The sequence below is a fragment of the Lepidochelys kempii genome, chromosome 7 (assembly GCF_965140265.1).
Source record: "Lepidochelys kempii isolate rLepKem1 chromosome 7, rLepKem1.hap2, whole genome shotgun sequence".
Taxonomy (NCBI): domain Eukaryota; kingdom Metazoa; phylum Chordata; order Testudines; family Cheloniidae; genus Lepidochelys; species Lepidochelys kempii.
In genome coordinates this window covers 11,376,067-11,399,686 of record NC_133262.1, presented here as the reverse complement: position 1 = coordinate 11,399,686, position 23,620 = coordinate 11,376,067, and the positions used below count along the sequence as shown (strand labels likewise).

Genomic DNA, 23,620 nt, shown 5'->3' with positions numbered 1-23,620 from the left:
TGTATTTTGTGAACTTGAGACCATAGAACAAAACAAAATTTTGTTTCAGATATAGGAAAGGAGGATTTTTATTTTTCCCCTAACATTAGCCCAGTGAAAAGTGAAAAAACTAAAATTTGAAACACAGCTTTACTCAGAAAGTACAATCAAGCATTCCATTTCCAGCTAACCTAAAGAAAAAGAAGCTGTATTTTCTGAGAGAGGTTCATAAAAAATGAAAATTCAAAACCAGAGGACAAGCTGAAAACTAAGTCAGAGAGGTGAAGGCTTCATTCCGTATACTCTGTGATGGGGTGGGGAGGGGGGTGTGGAGTTTGTTATGTTAATAGCTTTTCCCAAAGTTACTATTATTGTTGACTTTGAAGCAAACTGAATGCTGAGCATTTTATCTTCCATTTTCTTTTATTTCTGTGTGTGGGTTTGCTCAGTGCCCTGTATGTATTGTATTGTATGGCCTTTTAATACAATAACAAATAAAGCAAAATAATCTAGTAAAGTTTTTAGCTCTTCCTTTCACTGTTTGTCATCCTCCTACCCCTTTGCATAGCACCCATAGTGGAGAAAGATACGCTCCTGAACTCAGTACTTCCCTAGAGGTACTGGCAGTAGCAGCATGAAACAATCAATTTCACTCTCCTAGTGTTAGCAAATGTTGGGAAAGCACAGCTGAAAGATTTAATCACTAAGATTATCTAAAAGTTCAGGGTGAAGCAAAGAAATAAGACACTCCTGCAAACTTGCACCCAATTTAACCACCAGCTTTAGGGCCCATATTTTACAGTATTCTTCCCTAGCCTTGATGCAAACAGTATCCAAACACATAATGACCATTGGCTATTTTTGGATATGCCTTAACACCCAAGTTTTTCTTCAACATCCTCCCCTCCCTCCCCAAAAAAAAAGATCACTAGGCACACAATCAGAAGCGTTTGGTGATAGGGGAGTAAGTGGAAGACATTTTTTCAACTGCCTCTGAAAATATCTGGGATGAAATCCTGGTGCCATTATAGTCAATGGCAAAATTCCCATTATCTTCAGTGGAGCCAGAATTTCACCCCTGATACTTATATATCATCCCTATGCTGCATCAAAGCTAGTGAATGAGCTAAGGAACCAGGAGAGAAAATTACACCCTGAAAGCTAGTGTATTGCTGCACTAGGTAGAGATAACTAGTTAGTAATTTAGGGTGAGAAGAGAAAATGTCACTATCAGTCTATAATAGAACTTACATTGTTTTTAAACTTAGATTCAAATATTTTTAAAATTTCTCAACTTTAAGAATTATTTAGTCTCTCTGGTTTCTCCTGCACACTTGTTATTTTGATTACCAAAGCATTTCAGTGCTTCTGGTTTGGAGACAGTGAAAATAGCAACATCAATGCACTGGGAATTAACATGGGAAATTCCCAACAATGATAATAGGATTGACATATGAAGATCCCCTGTGCATCAATGAAAATTAGATTCTTAAATGCTTTCAGCATGCAAACAAACCCTTAAGTTCTACGGGCTTAACAATAAAAGTTGTGAGCTAGTGATAGATTTCTTTATGCTCCTACAACTGTAGCACTGAATGCAACACTCGTAATTATGTAGTATTTATTGGGGTGTTCTACATGAGTCATAAAAAAGTATTTCTTACTAGGTTAGCTAACACGAACTGACACACAAGGTAAAAGCTTAGCGAAGACAAGACAGTTTGTAGTTTTAACACAAGTTAGGAGGACGAAATATGTAAACTATGGGCTGTCTAGGGTTTACCTGGACCTGCTAGCAGTGTGTAGTATTAACACAAGTTGAGTCTTCACTATGATTTTACCTCATGTTAACTAATAAATTAACACTTTTTTCCTCTAGTGAAGACAGTCTAAAGGAGAAAAACATGGAATTTCTCAACAATTCAGAAGACGTTGTTTTGGTTTGTTGACTAATTGTGTAAATAAATCCTTGATTTCTTTTTGGGCAAATGACATGTTAGATCCAAGCCTAAGGAATTAGGGATACACTCTGGCTGCATCTACACTGGCAAAACTGGTGATCATCAGTGCTGCTCCACTGGTCGTGAATTACAGGTTCCATGTTTGCCAGGAAAGGCAAGGCCTAGTTGTTCAGGAAGCTGACAACTGATAACGGTATTAAGAAAATGCATTTGAATATCAAAAGCCAAATTCTGATCTCACACAAGGTTTATACTATGTAATTCCACTTACTTCAGTGGAAAACAGTAGTGCACCCTGGAGGTGAACAAGATCTGAATTAGGGTTCAGACATTTTCAAACAAGCTGATATCTTTAGGTAATTTTACTATGTAGGATGCATACAGCTACCCTTTATTTCTCTCCCTTTAAAATGCTAATAAAGGCTGACTGATTACAGAAATTTAACATTTTTGGTTATTAGATTGCTAAATTGAATACACGGATTCATACACAATGGCAAAATCCCATTTACCTGTTCATGAAATGCAAACAGTAAGTTGTTCCAACCAAGCAAGCATGACCAATCAACTTACACAGGCTGTAAGATACTTTGTTTTAATCACTTTTCCAGTGCTGTAGCTACCATTGTTACAATGGCAGGTCTGTGGTGGGAATGCCACTCATGCTCCTTCAGTTCAGCAGAAGGCCAAGTTGAGGAGATGCTGCAATAGCCTCTGCTGAATCCTCTTTGTTCCAGACTCAATTAACTGGGCAAGGTCTGTTCCCTTCCCTAACATTTACTATCTGAGGTCAAGACCAGAATAGTCCTGCACTACCAGTCTTCTCTCCAGGCTTGCCTTGTCCAGCAATCACTTCCCAAGGTCTACAGAGGTGAAGAGAAGAGAGCTGGTTTATCCGCCTTCAAGTAGGAGCAAGATAAATAACAGCTGTGCTCTCTGTAAGCATGATTTAGGATGGGACAGAACTCCCAGTCTGAACAAAGGGTCTGGGGGAGTAGCACTTCAAGTGAAGTAGTCAGAAGTGAAACCCCTATGGGAAGTTAAATTTAAGTCCCAGCTGGGGAGGACAAAGGAGGTACTAAAGCAGCTGCTGCATCTTTTAAGAGCCACTATTGAGAGACAGAGGCCAGGTCCATACTAAAAAGTTAGGTCAACCCAGCTATATCACTCAGGAGTACGAAAAACCCACAGCCCTGAGCAACGTAGTTAAGCCAACCTAACACCTAGTATAGATAGCTAAGTTGACAGTTCTTCTGTGTTAGCACTACTTCCTCTCAGGGAGGTGGCTTACCTCCCATCAGCATAGGTAGTGTCTACCTAAAGTGCTTACAGCGGCAGTGCTCCTGTAATATTTCAAGTGTAGGTAAGTCCAGAATATAAGAAAAGAACCAATGAAGATGACGAGGAGAAAAAGAAACCTAATTAGCAAAGGTAACAGAATTGATGAAGCAAGGTTAATGAATGAGTAGAAGGGGAAACTGAATAGGCCTGGGTCAGGGTGTGAATAAATTAGCTGGTGTATAGAATGAATCAATGGTAAGGTCGGTGGGCTGTCTGTGTGACACTGCCTACATTGCGGACCTGGCAACTGTACGGCTACAGTGCGCAGGTGTAAGGTCTCCTGCATAGTTGCTTTATGCCAGTAGGAGAGAGCTGTCCTGCCAGCATAATTAAACTAACCCCAACAAGCGATGGTAGCTATGTCGGTGGGACAGCATCTCCTGTTGACATAGCGCTGTCCACACCAGCACTTTTGTCAGTGAAACTTATGATGGTCAAAGGTTATTTTTTTCCCACACCCGACTGGTAAAATGTTTGTCAACGAAAGTGCCAGTGTAGGCAAAGCCTGAGAGGGGAACAGCTCGATGTTTGTAAGAACAGCAGCAATGGCATGAAGTGAGCTTATGAGGCCTGGTATACACATAATAGAGAGTACATACAGTGGCATCGGAGGGAGTTGTATGTGACAGTAAATGCTCACACACGTTGATGTTACTGTTATTGTGCACTAGTACATTATTGCCTAGGCTGGAAAATGTTCTTAGCAAGGCTGACACACAATACATTCAATGTGGCTTGTTAGCATTACTATGAGGATCTTGGATTTTGCATTTCTTTACTCAAACTGTTAATTCTGCGTTAATGTAGCTTTGACATTTAATTTCTGTGGGACAGATTCAGAAGCGCTTAGCACCCAAATTCCACAATGTGAGCTACTGGATGTCCCTTTCCCTTCACTCCCAAAAATCACAACACAAAAGACAAGACCCACACTAGTTCACATTTCTGGGAAACACCAGTACAGTTTGTGTACATTGCAATGCTGCCTCCAAAGGGTACAGCACTGAAATTGCACCATTACTACACAGATAATCCTTGAAGCATAAGCATTGCATCAATACCTCTATAGCAGTGAGGGAGCCAATTTACCACCTGGGAAGAGACGAATGGGAGAGCTTCTTCAGTCAAACCTCCTGTGCTCTGTACACCAGAGCACATTTTGGGGTACTAATCCCAGAATCTCACAAACTGAATTGAGTGAAGGATGACTAATGTGAGGCAAATTTTTAAAAAGGGCTCCAGATCCTGGCAATTACGGGCCTGTAAGCCTGACTTCAGAACCGGGCAAACTGGTTGAAACTATAACAAAGAACAATATTGTCAGACATATAGATGAACGTAATTTGTTGAGGAAGAGTAAACATGGTTTTAGTAAAGGGAAATTATGCCTCCACAATCTAATAGAATTCTTTGAGGAGGTGAACAAGCATGTGGACCAAGGGGATCCAGTGGATATAGTGTATTTAGATTTTCAGAAAGCCTTTGACAAGGTCCCTCACCAAACACTCTTATGCAATGTAAGCTGCCACGGGATAAGAGGGAAGGTGCTCTCATGGATTGGTAGCTGCTTAAAAGATAGGAAACAAAGGGTCAGTATAAGTGGTTGGTTTTCGGAATGCAGAGAGGTAAATAGTGGTGTCCCCCAGAGGTCTGTTCTGGGATCAGTCCTATTCAACATATTCATAAATGATCTGGAAAAAGGGGTAAACAGTGAGGTGGCAAAATTTGCAGATGATACAAAATTACTAAAGATAGTTAAGACCCAGGCAGACTGCAAAGAGCTACAAAGGGATCTCGCAAAGCTGGGTGACTGGACAATAAAATGGCAGATGAAATTTAATGTTGATAAATGCAAAGTAATGCACATTGGAAAGCATAATCCCAACTATACATATAAAATGATGGGGTCTAACTTAGCTGTTACCACTCAAGAAAGAGATCTTGGAGTCATTGCGGATAGTTCTCTGAAAACATCCGCTCGATGTGCACCTGTAGTCAAAAAAGTGAAAAATTAAAAAGGGATAGATAATAGGACAGAAAATATCATGTTGCGTCAATATAAATCCATAGTATGCCCACATCTTGAAAACTGTATGCAGATGTGGTTGCCCCATCTCAAAAAAAGATATATTGGAATTGGAAAAGGTTCAGAAAAGGGCAACAAAAATTATTAAGGGTATGGAACGACCTCTGTATGAGGAGAGATTGAGAAGACTGGGGGTTTTCAGCTTGGAAATGAGACGGTTAAGGAGAGATATGATTGAAGTCTATAAAATCATGACTGATGTAGAGAAAGTAGATAAGGAAGTGTTGTTTACTACTTCCTATAACACAGTGAACTAGGGGTCACCAAATGAAATTAATAAGCAACAGGTTTAAAAAAAATAAAAGGAAGTATTTCTTCACACAATGCACAGTCAACCTGTGGAACTCCTTGCTAGAGGATGTTGTGAAGGCCAAGACCATAACAGGGTTCAAAAAAGAACTAGATAAATTCATGGAGGATAGGTCCATCAACGGCTATTAGCCTGGATGGGCAGGAATGGTGTTCCTAGCCTCTGTTTGCCAGAAGTTGGGAAATGAGCAACAGGGGACGAATCACTTGATGATTACCTGTTCTGTTCATTCCCTCTGGGGCACCTGGCATTGGCCACTGTCGGAAGACAGGATACTGGGCTAGATGGACCTTTGGTTTGATCCTGTAGGGCCATTTTTATGTTCTTATTGAATGGTCAAACATTCAAAAATAAGCCCATTTTGGTATGGGATCAAGGATGGATGATCCCTGAAGAAAATCAGGAAAGACTGACCACTTTAACTTCATTTGTAAAGTGTGTGCATTAACAGTCACATACACTGCATTTATTTCAAAGTGTTACATTGCACTTGTCACAGCATTATTACGTGATAGTTAATTAGAAACTTGACTAAGCAAAAACATGCACTCCTCATAGAGAACTACCTATGTCCTCTGGCTGAAGTTTAAAGTTTGCCTTCTTAGTCAGCTGAAGTAAAAAAAAAAAAAAAAGAAAAAGAAAAACGCATCTCTCTCCAGTAACTCGAACAGTTGAATGAATTTGCTTCTTATTTTTCTACCAAAAGCAATCCAACTTTATTCTGAGACCAAACTTCTAACTTTCAATATAAAAGGAGCTTTTCAAAAAGTTACAAGTGAAAGTCAGATGATAAATAGTTTTGTGATTTTATCTATACTTACTACTGAAAGCTCTACACTAACATACCCATGTATAAAGCAAATTTGAAAGTAAAATAAAAAGAAAATTGTTCATAAAAATAAGGTTTAAATTATAGTAGGGGAACCTTTGAAGTTAGAGCATATGTTGCTACAAAAATTTACATACACTGAAACACAAGAAAGGAACTTAGCATACAAAATGCCGAAATATATAGCTGAAATGCCAGAACGAAAATTCGAGGAACTTCTGTCCATATTTACAGTTATTTTCATCATTAGACCAGTTTTACAACTGACAACACCTTTTTCACTCTGGTTCAACTTAAAAAAAAACAGAACTGAAGTTCACGAAGGAAGTTTAAAAAAAGTTCAGTTAAAAACTAAACACTTTCCACCAGCAAGAGTAAACAAAGATATTAAAACAGACCAAAATACTAATGAGGTTAAAAATGTGCCCCTTTCTGTATTATCTTAGGGAGAATACAGATGCACAGAACATATGCTGGACATTTAGAGACCACTACATGCTAAATTCACTTGAAGGTATTTTTCAAATTCAGGCCAATGTGAGAAACTGAAAGGTTGTCTCTTGGTAGCTTCCTATGTATTCAGTTAGACAGAAGTTGGGAAAACTTAGAAGACAAAAGCATCTGAGGGGGAAAACTTGACTACAGAAGAGAACAAACTATGCAGTCCACAGCCTAAAGTAAAAAAAGTGAAAAACCAAAACTAGGTAAACTGAGTAATGTACTCAGAGGCACTTAGAGTAAGCACTAGTGCAACCCCTTCAATTCCTGGTCACAGGTCATGAATCAGAACTGTTCCCAAGCACAGGAAAGGCTTAAAACTATTTTACAATTAATCACTTCTGACCTGAGCCAAGATTTCTACAGGTTTTGGTAGGATCTTAAGGATGCTAGAAACCAATAGGTAACTAATAAAACATCTGCATTATATCTTTTGCAATAGGAAAAACTATTGTTAAGACTGCAAACTTAAATGTTACCTAAATTGGCAGCAGAGAGGGGAGGCCTAAGGCAGAAGGGAGGGGAAAAGATAATCTATGCTTTTTGGGGTGTATAAAGACATCCCAAAACTTTTTTAAAACTCCGCTTGTTTTTTCTACCTTAGAATTACCAGGAATGTCCAACCTTGTTTCCCTGTTTTTACTACATGTTTCCTCAAAGGACCCAAAGAAATGGCTATCAAGCTCTTCTGCCATTAATTGAAGGGGCAGAGAATTGAATCCTTAATTCAGAGACCCTTCTTTCAACTGTTAGGCATTTGAATTAAGTGGCAATACTAAACAACCCCCTCCCCACACACAGCTAGTTTTAAGAAGTCTTCAACAAAAATTGCTCAATTTATCAGATTTTACTTCCCCGATACTGAAAATGTCATAAATACTAGCTCTCCAGTCACCTAGAGAGACTTTCTGAAAAACAGTGTTTTTCTACATTACATTAGGGTTTGTGCAGCTGCAGGAGTGATACAATAGGATTATTTTTCTTTATAACTGAATGATGTAGTTTAAGGCCTACAGAGTGGCAGAAAACAATTGTGCAACTTCACAGCTCTCCAGGTAGGGCTTTTAGGCAGCAGATTTGCTTTCTGCTGAAAACTGTTAGCTGAAAGGTGTTTCACATGCACATTACAAATAAGATGGTACTAGGAAACAGCCTGCAGCCACCAGTTCTCAGACAGTGTGGGTTGGGCATAATTCTTGTTCAGTATACGTCTCAAATTACAAGAAACCAACATCATTTTGCATAGCTCCATAGTGCTTGGTTAAAAATTCAGGCCACAATCTTTCAAACACTTAAGTATATGCTTAACTTTGCTCACAGTAATAGCCCCATAGATTCCAATAAGTAAAGTTATGCATGTGCTTGAGCTGGTGCAGGATCAGGCTTTTACTGCAAGATGCTGCAAATCCTTGCAACCAAGTTTAGCATTTGCACATTTATACCCAGGCTTCACAATGTACCTATAAAATTTTTAATTACTAGTCCAATCCTACACACACCAAGTAATTTTACTCAGGTGAATAAGTCCCAGTGAGTCAGATGGAACAACTCTCATAAGTTAGTGTTTTCAGGAGTAAGACGTAGGCTATTAAATGTGCAATATATAGCACGTCCATGCTCCTATGAGAACCTCAGGACCATTTTTTCTAGACATATTTCATTTTAATTTTCAAAGCCATACTAATTAAATTTAGTAACTGTTTACCTACCAGAAAATACAGCTACCACAGAAGGAAAACACCTATTCTTTAAACCTTATTTTATAAAGTATATATAAAGTTTGAAAAGAAATATCATGAAAGCCACAACAGCTCTACCTTAAAACTGGAGGCATAACAATAAACTGAGGCAAGACAGAAAGCAAAATTGCCTCATGTTATCTCATTTACCTCTTTCCCCACTAATACAAATCCTTTTTGTTCACTAGCTTATATGTCAGCAGGAATATGTACAACTCCACATACCACTGATAAAAGAAATGTTGCCAATGTGCAGAATCTCCAACATTGAGGACCTTCCCTAAAAAGAGGGCCCTAATTATTTAAATAATTGTGTTCCCGATACTGAGGTTTAGCAACCCTTGGAACTAGGTTTCAGTTTTAACAAACATTGCCTCTGAATATTTCAATATGCAATGGGTAAATAAATTTTGCAAAATATTAGACGAAGAAATAATGTAGATCTTGAGGTCTAATGGGAGCAGAATCAAATGTATGGTGAAGCCTGTGTACACGTAGTTCCAAATATTGCTTTGTTTGTGTACAAGGAGAACAGTGGAGACTTGTTGAACTGTTACCAACAAATGTGAAACTATTAAACAGCCCAGAGCTACTGAAATATCTGAGTATTTAGAAAAACACAGCGGGATAACAACAGAGAAAGAAACTACTGAGAATGTATCGGGCCATCATTTGTATAAAGTGTGAAAAATGTGTCTCTCAAATAACACAAAGCCCATTGCAGGATCAAGGCCTTTGTTTGTGCAACTGAGTACAAAGTTAATCCACATATTTCCCAAACAGAAAGCAAGCAAAAGTTAACAGTACAGAGACAGTTACATTGTATCGCCTGGCTCTAAATTCCCTATCACTAGTGATTTCTTAAATATTTCCCCTGCAATCAATTTTAGAAATATGTTATAGTTTCCAAAACAGAAAGTAGATAAAGGCTTTTGTTTTCCTGTCTAAGAAAATTTCAGACAAATGTAAGCAATTAGCATACCTAAAGAGTAATTTTACACTTTATAAAAGTATAATTTCTTCTAAAATAAGACAGCATAAAGATTCATTAAGCAAAAATATCTGTATTACAGTTGTGCCTTTTTCTGCTAAATTGAAGCCTTTGATTCAAAGAGCAAAGTACATTTCAGAACTTCAGCTTTCCCTTCAAGGCCACAAATTCAAGCAGGAATAGCACACTACATTAAAAACAGATCTCTTGCAACTTAGACACAGTATAAATTAGAACAAAGCCTCTGTGAATCAGTGGTTCCTAATAAAACACTAGTATAGACATATATTCTTTTCTGAAGCCTGTACTCTGGCTGTACTAGGCCTCAAAAACAAGGAGGCAGCCTGAGAGCCAGAAAGCGAGCAACACACCAGCAATCCATCCAGGGAAGCCTTTCTCCTTCCTGCCAAATAGTGAGACAACAAGGAAGTCACCCAGTACTGCACCAGAGATTATCCCTGACAAGGAGAGAGATATTCTAGCTCCTTTATAACTACAATGTCCCTTCCAAAAAAAACCAAATGGCCCCTGCCCCAGTTAATGTTGATCTATGAAAGAAAGTCTGGGGAAAGTGAAATGGGAGCAGTTGTGTGCAGACTGGGAAATGAGGACCTAATGAAATGGAGAGTAACAAGTTAGCTCCCAAATGCCTCTTGTGCGGAGAGCACCTAAATATTTTTCCCCCTTCCACATAAAAAGCAGCAACTAAATGCAAGACAGCCTGTAAGTATGCAACACAGGCTGTGAGTACACAACACAAAGCCTGCAAAAATTAATCATGTAATTCACATCTGTGAACCATGCTATCAGATATCATCACATCAAAAGAGAGATCACAATACATATTAAACTTTTCCTCTTTCAAGCTATGAAAACTGATATGAGTATTATATAAAATGCAGAAAAAGCAACAGGCTTATTGTATTTAATAGGATCAACGAAACCTGACAGATGACCCTGAACACAAGGAGAAACTTCTCAATCACATCAGACTAATGTGTACCAACTCTAAGTGTGAAAGGAAATAAACAAAACTCAAGAGGTCTTCAGCAACTAGAATGAAGGAGAATATATTCAGCACACCAAATCAACCTACATGCAAACAAAACTTGGGCATTACTCAATCTATCTCTGGGCCTAAAATTGAGAGAGTTCTTATAAGTCTCAACTGGGTAAGAGGAGTGGGGAAGGGATCAGACTTACATTGTCTCTCCAGTTTTGGCAACATGACAAAGAAACTGATCCAGTACTGGACACACTTCCTTCTTCCCCCTCTTCTCAAAATCTGCAGGTAAGAGGGGGTGGGGGGAGGAGAAAATCCCAATCGACATTAATGGACTTGGTCTGCAAATGCAGCTCCCACGTGAAGCTTTTCCAAGTCCCAGTGTGCTGGAAAGCAGAGCCACCCCCTTCCACCCCACTCGAGCCGCAACCTTAGGGCCCTGCGAGCCTCTTACTGCTTCTGAGGAGGGAACCGTCTACATCTGAATGGCAGTAAGTCACTCGAAGTTGATTTGCAACTTCTCTGGAGCGGCTACAGCCACGAGAGAGAGGCTGATGGACTCCGGCTGCGTCCAGGGAGGCAGGCTGAGGCTAGCACGAATGGGGCTGGGGAGAGAAAGGGCAGGGGTGAGAGGGGGGGCCGGCACACGGGGGGGAGGGGGAAGGGGGGCACTGGGCTCCAGCAGGGCAAGGGGAGGAGGGGGAGAAAAGACACTGGAGGCCCTACCCCCCAGCCGCCCCCCTGAAGCCCAGGGCCCCTCCGGGGGGGGAGGCATCCCCCCCCCGTTCTCCCCTCATGTCCCAGAGAGCTCTGCCTCCCCAGAGGGGCGGGGGGGGGGCTTTCCTCTCCACCACCTTCCCCTCCCAGCCTAGGGCGCTGCCACCTCGCCTGCCCCGGGGGGGCCATGGCCTCCCTCAGCGCAGGGACCCCACCCGCAGGGGGTCCTGCCGCCCCCGGTGAGGAGAACTCGCTCGCTCGCTCGCTCCCTCCCCGCGTGGGGACCCCCCCAGCCCGGCCACCACCTTTCAGCGCCTCCTGCAGCCTCTCGACGTCCATGGTCCGCCGCTGCCCCCTCTCTGCGCCGCTCCCGCCTCCTGCCCCCCGCCCCGCACAGGAAACAGGCACCGGCAGCGGCACAAACACACACCGCGGCGGGCTCAGCAAGCCTCCAACATGGCGCCCGGGCCGTCACCGTGCGCGCGCCCGACGGCCCGCCCCCTCCCCCTGGGAGCGGGGCCGCGCGGGGGGCGGGGCCCGGGCTGCGACCGCCCGGCCTCTCGGAGAGACAACCTGGCGGGGGCGGGAGGGGGAAGGGGTGGTACTAGGCGCGGGCCGGCGTCTGTGGCCAGGCCTGGGCCTAGGGACCCCTCACACGCACCCCGGTCATACTTAGCCAGGGGGCTTCCCACCTTCCCGCTCTCCTCCTTCTACACTGAGTGTGGGGCTTCCCCCGACCCCCACCTTCCACACTTACACTGGGGGGCTACTCAGCCCCCCATCTTCCACGCTCAGATTGGGGGCTACCCAACCCCCTCAACACACACACCTTCCACACTCAGACTGGGGGCTGCCCAACCCCCCCCCCCGACACACACACCTTCCACACTCAGATTGGGGGCTACCCAACCCCCTCAACACACACACCTTCCACACTCAGACTGGGGGCTGCCCAACCCCCCCCCCCCGACACACACACCTTCCACGCTCAGATTGGGGGCTACCCAACCCCCTCAACACACACACCTTCCACACTCAGACTGGGGGCTGCCCAACCCCCCTCAACACACACACCTTCCACGCTCAGATTGGGGGCTACCCAACCCCCTCAACACACACACCTTCCACACTCAGACTGGGGGCTGCCCAACCCCCCCCCGACACACACACCTTCCACACGCAGATTGGGGGCTGCCCAACCCCCGCCGACACACACACCTTCCACACTCAGACTGGGGGCTGCCCAACCCCCCTCAACACACACACCTTCCACGCTCAGATTGGGGGCTGCCCAACCCCCGCCGACACACACACCTTCCACACTCAGACTGGGGGCTGCCCAACCCCCCGACACAACACCTTCCACACTCAGATTGGGGGCTACCCAACCCCCCCGACACACACACCTTCCACACTCAGACTGGGGGCTGCCCAACCCCCCTCAACACACACACCTTCCACACTCAGACTGGGGGCTGCCCAACCCCCCCAGACACACACACCTTCCACACGCAGATTGGGGGCTACCCAACCCCCCCGACACACCTTCCACACTCAGATTGGGGGCGACACAACACCTTCCACACTCAGATTGGGGGCTACCCAACCCCCCTCAACACACACACCTTCCACACTCAGACTGGGGGCTGCCCAACCCCCCTCAACACACACACCTTCCACACTCAGACTGGGGGCTGCCCAACCCTCCCGACACACACACCTTCCACACGCAGATTGGGGGCTACCCAACCCCCCCGACACACACACCTTCCACACTCAGATTGGGGGCTACCCAACCCCCCCGACACAACACCTTCCACACTCAGATTGGGGGCTACCCAACCCCCCTCAACACACACACCTTCCACACTCAGATTGGGGGCTACCCAACCCCCCCGACACACACACCTTCCACACTCAGATTGGGGGCTACCCAACTCCCCCCCACACACACATTTCACACTCAGATTGGGGGCTACCCAACTCCCCCCCACACACACATTTCACACTCAGATTGGGGGCTACCCAACCCCCCCAACACACACACCTTCCACACTCAGATTGGGGGCTACCAAACCTCCCACACACTTCTTCCAAACTCAGCTGCACTCCAACTGAAGTGGTGAATACATAGCTGTTCTCCTTTCCTTGTGCCACTTAATTGTCCCTTATCTCTCTTTGCTATTTGCCTATTACAATATTATTTACCTTTGTAAAGTATTTTTGCAATACTTTGTATATGAAAGATGCCATGTGAAAGATGCTTTGTACTATAATACCACTGTGTACCATCATATGAATTAATATTTTCTATAGCTTTCAGGTATTTGTGAAACTGACCATCTGTGTTAAAACTAAATAATTATTTCTTATATTAAAATCTAATAGAATTAAGACGTGGTTGTAGTAGGATGACCGCCCAACCAAACTTAAAGGGATATTCCTTATTTGAGATCTAACATCTTGAATCCCATATCCAGTCATTAAAGGACACACTTCCACCAGTAATCATGAAAAAAACATACACAACTGTACAAATGTATGATTTTCCACAGTGTGTACCTCTGCACCATAAATGAAATGTAGGATGCTATCCTTAATTACATACATGCACACATGCATTGACTCGTATTTTAACAGCTGTAGGTGGTCACTCGCATTTGATCTGACTTACCTCAGAAAATTTATGTTCAAGAGTTTATAAATAAGAAATGTTAGTTAATCAAACAGTTTTTGAACAAAACTATGCAAACAAATATTTTTAAAAATTACAGAAACTCAGATTTTCAATGCTTTCCATTACTTGTAATGGAAAAGCTGATCCTTTCAGTTTGAAACTCTGATTTGGCAAACAGCAATGTGCTTAATTTTGAGCATGGGTGGTTCCCATCAATGTATTAAAGTCAATGGGACTACTCACATGCCTAAAATTAAGCACATATGTAGGAATTTACAGGATGAGGACATTAGATTGAACATCATCAAATGGGACTTCTGCCGGGAAGTTTAACTGAAATGACAGCCTCCGCTGACGGAGAAAACAGATCCAGGAAGTGAATACAGATACTGAAGAAGTGTGATGGACTTCTAAAAGCAGTTTTAGAAATGTCTTTTCAATATATATTCTTGTAATGGTCCATAAATTTCCCTACACAAAAACCCACAGAGGACAAACACCACAACTCTGCAAGCGTGGTGGTAAAATCTGTGCAGTCTTCCCCATACTTCCCTGGACTGGGTCTCAGAATCAGCAGGGGTGTAAACTGGCCTATGAACAAGTCCCTAAAATTGAAGCAGAGAGGCCTGGGATTCATGGGAATCTGAGCCCCCAGATCTGCAGATTTTAACCAGCCAGCCAGTAAACGTGTCTACTGTGAACACTTCTGTAGAATTGAGGCACCCATGGTGATTATTCCTAGAAGGAAATGGAAATGCCCATAAAAATGAAGTTGTAAATATAGTAGCCAAATATTGCAGTCAACTGTTATTCTAGGCATATGTGAGCTGGCACATCTGCTGTAATTTACTATTAGGTAAAATCCTGAATAGGCCTGTATCATCTCCCATGTGCTACCCCAGATCTGTATATGCAGAGACGTGTGCATATAGATTTCCCTCCTCTCACACAAAAAGGGGCAAGGGGGAATCAGCGGCCTCTGTGGCACCATCCTTCCTCCTCCCACCACCAACTTTTCCTGAAAGTCCAGAGTATGTATAGCATGAGATGGAGATTTGACAGCCTACGAGGAAGAGTGGGAGGGCCAGAGCATGGCTGGTCATGACATACATTGTCCACTCTCCAGCCCCAGCAAGATTTCCTGGAAAAGATAATACAGCCTCAGGTTGTGTTATCTTTTCTGTATAGTCCAGTCCAGAGTCCTTGATAGAACAACTCCACTAGAGCTGCATTGCCAGGAAGCTGGTGTGGTGGCATAGGAGATTACCCAGATTTGTGTACAGTCTATTCTCTGGATAAAGGCAAAACCAATAATCCTGACAATAATACAGAGTGCTCTGGCTGAGGGCTACCTAAGCTCCCCTGTGTGAGTTTTGGCATGGGGCGGGGATGATCCAGTTCCTAGAATCTAACAATGTCCTCAGGCATGTTTTTTCTACAAAGAAGGGAACCACAACCCTTATTTTAGAACTTCATGCGTTCTAGAATTGAGAACCTTGTAGAAATTTTGGACCTTAGAGTACTATTTAATAGTGAGAATAATGCTAGTTAGCACTTCATATTTACAACATAGTGTACAAAGCAGCTATTTTGTGATGCAATGTAAAAAATATGCTTAGTTTAAACACACTGTATAAAAAGAATTCTAAATGTTTTGTAAACTCTCTAAAATATTTTTCAAACGTATAGAAGTATCTCAGATTTAACACTTTGCAGTTCTCCCTGGCTGAATCTGGAAACCTGGTAATAACCCAAAGGCAGTAGTTGAACTGTAAACATTTTACAAAAGAATGTTATTTTTCATGCCATCGGTCATTCCTCAATTTTAAAAAGAAAAACAGCATTGCTCCCTGAACTCAATTTCAAGAGAAAAACAGCATTAATGAGAATAATAGTACTTAGGATTTGCATACTGCAGCATTTTTCATTTGCAAGGTATTTTCCGCACATTACGTAATTCTAGCATCCTTTAAGTATCATTAGCTCCATTATACACATAAGCAAACTGAGGAAAAGAAGCTGTGATTTGCTCAAGCCATGGAGGGAATCAGTGTCTGAACTGGAGTTAGAATGCTGGAGTTCCCAGCTCCCAGTCCTGTGCTATGCCGACGCTACTCCCTCAGGAGATCTATAGTGGAAAGTTGAGTGGCAGTGAAAGGAGGAAGGAATGTTCCCACTGGGAAAATCATTACTGGTTTTGTTCCTGCTAAGTTGGTCACCCCATATTGTTAAAATTTTTCATTACTGGTGATTTTGCCCTTGTAGCATTTGTTGCCATCGGCCACTTTAGTTTTGTGCATGGGGGAACATGAAGGTGGAGCAGGGGGTCTGCGCTATAGCAAACTGTCCATCAAGCTGCAGTTAGTTCAAGTGGCTCATTGCCACGCTTGTGGGCAAATCATTACATTAAAAACCTTTACAAATTAAAGCAATGTTTATTTGCTTTTATCTTAGGGCAATATTCTGCTCTCTCATTCATTGATATTCTTAACCAGTAACATCACTGGGAGGGCCACATGTAGAACTAGTGCAAAATCTGTCGTAACGGGAGGAGATCCGCATCATAGCTCTACCGCAGTGGAGGAAGGAGAGAATTTTGCCCACCAACTAAGTTGAGGGCAGGAGAAGGATTTCAAGGCAAGGAATGGATATGCAGTAGCAAATGTAAGTGTTGTGGCTTGTGAGCAGATACACCAGCAAGGAGAAGGGAAAATAAAGGTCAAACCACAGTTCAGCCTAAGTTCCTTTCCCTAGCGCCTGCCCTGCTGTATTAACCTAAAGGAGATGCCAAAACACAAAGTAGCACAAAACACTAGCAACAGCCAAGTAAGTCTCCAGCTTTCACCAAGCAGGGAGGGAGGAAGCTTCTCCTAACTATCTCCTTATGATCCATTACAATTCCCCCATGAACTAACTTCTCTAGAGCTCTCCTAGCCCTTATAAAGTTCCCAAAGGTGGTCACCTGATTCTCTGATCACGTGACCTTGACTCGGTTCCGTGTGGGGGAACTACATTTCCCAGAACACTTGTTTTTAAAGGGCCTATGAGTCATAACAGACATACTGGGACGTATGCATGGGCCCTGTTACATTGCCCACTGCAGAAACATTAGTAGGCCAAATCAGCTGGCCTGTGCAACACCCTTCCATTCACTGGTGTTATGGAGATCAGCCTATGGCCCATATTCTAAGTGTCCATTTGAAAAATTATGTACCAGCCTGGGTCAAAACAAAACAAACAAACAGAAAGTTCCCAGGAAACTTGTGTTAAAATAGCTCAATGTAGTTCACTGAAAAGCACGTTACAGACAACGAGGACTGGGTTTTCTCTACTCTGTGAATATTTCATTCGGTACTATACTGCTATCAAATACAAATCCTCATCAGCCTAATTTGTAATAGAATTATACAACCCCAATACAGTTTTTATTGAATATTTCATTTCTGAGCCCAGAGAAATACTTCAGTGCCATAAACTGGGATTGTGGAAGATTCGGGTTTGTCTTCTAGAACCTGGCAAACAAGTTCTGGGGATGAATGCAGAATTGTCTCAATGTTAGTTGGCTGACCCTTCTCATTTAAAGATCAGATTGAAATTCTAGTTTCTTATTGTACTTGCATTTGGAGCATGGTCTTTTGGACTTGTGTTTTACATTATTGACAAGTTATACAGTCCATTGGCTTTGCTGTGTGAGAAGGATATTGCTATCTTAGGAGGTAGGAAAAGTCATTAGTGGCCACCATTGCCACAATTACAGGAGGATGTAAGTCACCACACTCCTCCCTACAGGATCTGACTGTTAGAAAAAAGGCTACTTGCAGCTTCTCCACACATGGGTCTTGTTATCTTATGAGTTGGAAGTAACCAAGGGCCTCTGATCTAAACCTGTCAGAGGGAAAAGAAACAGCTTACCAGCACCAGTTCCTCAATGAGCTCCTCTGGTTTGTAGCACTCACCACTTGCGTGTGTATCTTGGCATATTAAATAAGACATTAGTGTAATGTGTCCTTGGTACAACAGAAGAAAGAATGTTGCTTCACAATGCAGGAGAGTTTTAACCAAGGAGCACACTAAACCTCATTCTTCACAGTCTTGCAACTTGTGTAGTCCTTTACATCTGTGCAGACTGGGAGTAAAACGCTACCATATCAGAATGGTACCATTTTTCACCTTGAACAGATATATAACTATGCAAGGAGCAGGGCAGTGGAGAATTGGGCCCATTGGATCCTGTCATCTTGACTTATGTGGGTAATCCCATTCAAGGTAATAAGACTAATCACATAGTTAACAGTTGCAGGACACTGTGTCAGGCTGTGACACTGGCAGACCAGGTGCCAGCTCTTGCCAAGGTTGTAGGCTTCAGCTAGGCACTGACAAATTCATAGCTGGAAACCAAACTAGTTCACCTATATGTTAGTATTCAAAAGAGGTATTAGACTTATAAGGATGTGTTTAGACTCTATGGAATGCTTGTAAGTTGCTGCATGCTTTAATTTCACTTGTAATGTCTGTATCCCATGCTATAAGGTGATATGTAAGTTTTGCTTTATAACTGTAAAAATGCTTGCTCTGAATCTGTGAACCAATAAGAATGGTCCATGGCCCATCAAGGACTACCAAAAGTAAATGGGCCATTGTGGAATATCATGATACAAAGACTTGGTTAATGGTCCTCTCACACCCATGAAGGTGCTCCATGTAAAAAAGCTCATCTCATCAGCTTGAATTCTGGAAGAAGGAAATAAAGATAGCTGACAAGAACATTTTAAATCTCTTTTTGCTGTTTGGACTCTCACAGGGCTGGAGCTTGGAAACAGAAACAGAGATCAACTTGGGTTAGCCCTAAAAGACATTCAGTGCTCATGGGCGCCAAGTTTGTATAATTTTTGGTGGTGCCCAGAACGGGTCTAAGCAGAGCTGTCTCATCCATAGGACGGACTGGGGCAACTGCCCCAGGCCCCATGCTTTGGGGGGCCCCATGCTTCAGGGGGATGCCGGGTCCAGGGCAGCCTCGGGGGTTAGTGGGGAGCCTGGCACCAGCAGAAGCGAACAACCCGGCCTCAGCCTGCCCAGCTCCACCCCACTGGCTCCCGGCATCACTCGGGGGAAGGGATGGAAGCCAGAAAGAGGCAGGGTGGAGGTGGGGGCTTGGGGGAAGGCATGGAATGGGGGTGGAGAGAGGGTGGGAACAGGCAGGGTGGGGGCTTAGGGAAAGGGGTGGAGTGGGGCAGGGTGGGGGCAGAGCAAGGGTAGCAGAGGCGGGGCGGAGCGGAGCAGGGAGGGCTGGGGCTGGGTCGCTCGCTGCTGCCAGTGCCAGGCCCCCCGCTCACCCTCCAGGTCTCTCTGGACCCCACATCTCCCTGAAGCACAGGGCCCCGCAAAGCCCCGGTCTATCCTATGGACAGGATGGCTCTGAAAATGTAGGCCCAAACACTGGTGGAGTGGGGCCCATGTTCCTGAATATTGGTGAAGCATGAGCACCACAGGCCCATATAACTCATCTCCTATGTGGATTGCTGACAGATTCTACAAGTCTGTCACCTTTTAAAAATACAGACTCATTTGTGCATATACGTTGCCTGCTTTAACCTGTACATAACTATCATTTCTTTTTTATAGTTAATAAATCATTAGTTAGCTTACTATAGGGTTAACTACAAGTGTTGTCTTTAAGTGTGAACTCTGAGGTACAAATTGATCTGGGGTAAGTGACTGGTCTCTCGAGACTGGAAGCAATCTGTATCTTTTGTGATCTTTGGTACATAGCAACCAACTATCACTAAGTCAAGCTTGCCTAGGTAGCAAGGTAAACTGGAATGCCCAAGGGGACTGCCTGTGACTCCTTGGTAAGATGGTTATAGTGCTTCAGGAGTTCACATTTGTTACTGGGTTGGCGAAGTCTGATTATAAAATATACAACCAGGTAGGGGTCTCTGCCCTCCTTTTTGACAGTCTGCCTTGAGGATGGCACTCACAGTCAGGAACCATTCCAGGCAGGGTAACACAGGCCCATAACTGTATTGTCACCCACACAGTCACTGAAAACCAAAGTCTGGAAATCAGGCAAAACTCCAAATGTTGATTACAAATACAGGTATCTGAGACTTAGAATCAGTAGAAGAAAGCATTAATCATACTGACAGTTGAAAAGAGGAATATTACTAGATTTGGAACTGTTTCTTTCAGAGCTGCAAGAAAGATAATGGAACCTATGCCCTGAAGATATTACATTATCATAGGCTAACATGTTTATTACGTTGTGGGAAATCTGTTGGAGTTCACAGAGCTCCCTATTGGCGCTTACATGGTTTTGGTCTTGTACAGCTTAATCTGCCTCCATGTAAGCAGTGTCAGGATGAGCTCCACCCTGACATCTGGTGGTGAGGTGTGGCAAGTTGTGGAAAAGAACTTCAGGGGCCGATCTCATTTGCATAGGCACACCCACCACGCCTAGAATGAGACCATAGCTGCCCAAATGGTCACTTTGGCTGCTGTGGGATCCCCAGTGTCTCTGTTATTGGGGCAGGAAGAATAAATTGTTATTACCCTGATTATGGGAACTGTGCTTGGAACTGTACGTGGCCTTTTGTTACGATGGAGGGATTCACCATCATCTAAGTAGCACTCGCTAGGCAAGGGTCATGGGTTCCAAAACTGTGTGAATGGAGAGAGGCTGGGGACAAGTCTTAATACTTGGTGGCATGGGCCCCTTGGTGAGGGCCTTACATGCTGATTGCACTTCCTCCTCTCTCCACTGTGGAATATCAGAGCTAATTTTGATTTAATTAGAAGTCTAGTTATAGGCTGCTGAGCTCACTTTGGGCTGACAGTGCACCAGCACTGGGGCTCCCCTACTATAAGCTGAATTCACCTAAGAGCTGAAATCACTGAGTGTTGTGTTAAGTAGTGGGGGAGCCTGAAGATATATTGTGGAGCAGTTTGCGGGACAGCTGGTGAAGCGGTTCGACGCGGAGCAGTGTGTGGATGGCAGGAGCTGCTTGTGGGCCATGGAGCTGAGCGAAGGAGTTCGTGGGGCGGCTGGTGGAGCGGAGCGCAGCTGAGCGAAGGAGTTCGTGGGGCGGCTGGCGGAGCGGAGCGCAGCTGAGCGAAGGAGTTCGTGGGGCGGCTGGCGGAGCGGAGCGCAGCTGAGCGAAGGAGTTCGTGGGGCGGCTGGCGGAGCGGAGCGCAGCTGAGCGAAGGAGTTCGTGGGGCGGCTGGTGGAGCGGAGCGGAGCGCCGCTATGGAGCTATGGGGCGGTCAGCTTCAGATCACGTAAGGTGCCTCTTACCCCCGTCCCATTTCCACCCAGGTTGGGAGGTAAAGCTCCGCCGATAAACTTTCGAACTCTGGGGCTGCCCTGACCAGGGACAGAGACTTTTGGGGCATTGGACTTTTGGGGTTGCTGGACTCAAGAACCAAAGGGAAAAGGGCATGCCCCAATTTGCCTGGGGTGGGGTTGTTTTTGCTCATGGGTTGTGTTATGAATCCGGTTGGTGGTGTTTCCCCAACATAATGCCACATTGTTTCTCTCTGTTATTAAAAGACTTTTGCTACACTCAGACTATGTGCTTGCGAGAGGGGAAGTATTGCCTCTTGGAGGCGCCCAGCGGGGGTGGTATATATTTGTCCCAGGTCACTGGGTGGGGGCTCGAGCCGGTTTGCATTGTGTTATTGGAATGGAACCCCTAGATATTGAACCCGGCCCTTGTTGCTGCCAACTCTGACGGGCAGAAGGGTTACATTTTTGGGGGCTCGTCCGGGATCGCCTGGGTCAGTACCCCTCGCAAGCACCTGTTGAGTGATCCACTACATTGGGAAACAATTTATATTTTTTTTTGTTTGTGCTTATATTTTGAGGAAATTACTGTTTGTATAATGGCTAATATGTCAGGTTTGTTGGGCCCTGGCTCAGCAGCTTCCAGCTCGGAGGCTGCAGCCTCGGCTGATGATTGGACAAAAGCTCTGGGGCAAATATTGGAAAAGGTTGTGCTGCCCCATGCTGAGTCAGACTCTTGTCGTAAGTTAAGATTATTTGCTGGGGAGGAGGAGTTTGAACCCTGGTTAGAGCATACCACTGAAATGCTGCAAGAGTGGGCCGTACCAGATGCAGAAAAGCGAAGATGCCTTATAGAGAGCCTTGGCGGCCCAGCATTAGATGTGATTCGCACCCTGAAGCTCATTGACCCTGGGGTCAGTGTGAAGGACTGCCTAGAGGCCCTTGAACACAACTTTGGGAGCATAGAGGGCCCTGAAGACAGCTACTGTAAGTTCCTTAATTCCCGACAACAAAAGGGCGAGAAGGCTTCAGCCTACATACAGAGACTGGAGAGACTGCTTCAGAGAGCTGTCATGAGGGGAGCAGTGACTGCTGAGCAGATGGATCAGACCAGACTGGCTCAAATTGTAAGAGGAACTCAGTATCAGAACCCGATTCTACTTCATCTCCGGCTAAGAGAACGACGGGAACATCCCCCAAGTTACTCCCAGCTGATAAAAGAGGTCCGAGAGGAGGAAGAAAGGCAGGCTGCCAGTGAGTTTTGGGAAGCCCAAACATCGGAGCCAGCCAGCACAACACCACTGCAAATGGCCAGTGTACTGATGGTGAGCACCAGAGAGGAACTTGCCCAACAAATGCAGGTCCTGACGGAACGGATAGCTGAGCTGCAAAGTACCGTTGACCGAGTTAAGACTTCTAGGAATAAGAAGCCTCAAACTGTGGCGATTGAGAAGCCCGCACTTAGAGCCACCATCCCCCCCAGGCGAAGGGGGAAAGGTCAATTCTTCTGCTACCGATGTGGTCAGGATGGACACAGTGCTGCCAAGTGCCATAATGAAGAAAACCCCTCCTTAGTGTATGGAAAGCTGAGGATCAGTTGGGGGAGATCCGGTAGCTGCCAGAGGGTCTGGGGACGGAGACCCCCCAGGTCTGCAGGATTTGAAGATTCCCCCAGAAAAGACTGTCCAGCTGGGATCCCTGCAGGACTGATAGGGCCTCGAGCAGAGGTCATGGTGAGGATCGAAGGGGTGGAGTGTAAAGCAGTGCTTGACACTGGATCTCAAGTGACTATTATATTTCAGTCATTCTACCAACAGATGCTTAGGCACCTGCCTATACAGCCACTGACTGGCCTTGGCCTATGTGGCCTCAGCATGGATGAATACCCCTATCAAGGGTATGTCATAGTGCACCTGGAATTCCCAGAGGAGGTTGCTGGGGTAAGAGAAGAGGTAGACACAGCTGCCTTAATATGCCCTGACCCTAAAGGGACTTCTGATGTGTCTGTGCTGATAGGGACCAACTCCAGTCTCTTCAAGGTACTCGCGGATTACTGCAGAAGGCGGGCTGGGGACCAGTACCTGAATACCCTGATGATCCATACGCTTTGTGCTGAAGCCTATAGGAAAATTGAGAGCGCTAAAAGGGACACATCTGAGCTACCGCTTGGGGCACTGAAGTACGCGGGCACAACCCCCTTAGTAGTGCCT

The 23,620-nt window shown here is 44.5% G+C and overlaps 1 protein-coding gene across 4 annotated transcripts in view; it reads right to left on the bottom strand.

Annotated features, from left to right (window-relative positions):
- The window catches only part of PPP4R2 (protein phosphatase 4 regulatory subunit 2), a 39,165-nt gene extending 27,227 nt beyond the window's left edge, over positions 1-11,938 (bottom strand). Inside the window, exons 1-3 of one of the 4 annotated variants that reach the window (XM_073351130.1) lie at positions 11,760-11,937; positions 11,192-11,342; positions 10,938-11,019 (exon numbers count right to left, since the gene is read on the bottom strand). In XM_073351130.1, coding sequence (XP_073207231.1) covers positions 10,938-10,939 — 2 coding nt within the window. In that variant the 5' untranslated portion in view covers positions 10,940-11,019; positions 11,192-11,342; positions 11,760-11,937. The other 3 variants (XM_073351128.1, XM_073351129.1, XM_073351127.1) reach the window with 3 other exon arrangements.
- Between the last annotated feature and the right edge of the window lie 11,682 nt (positions 11,939-23,620).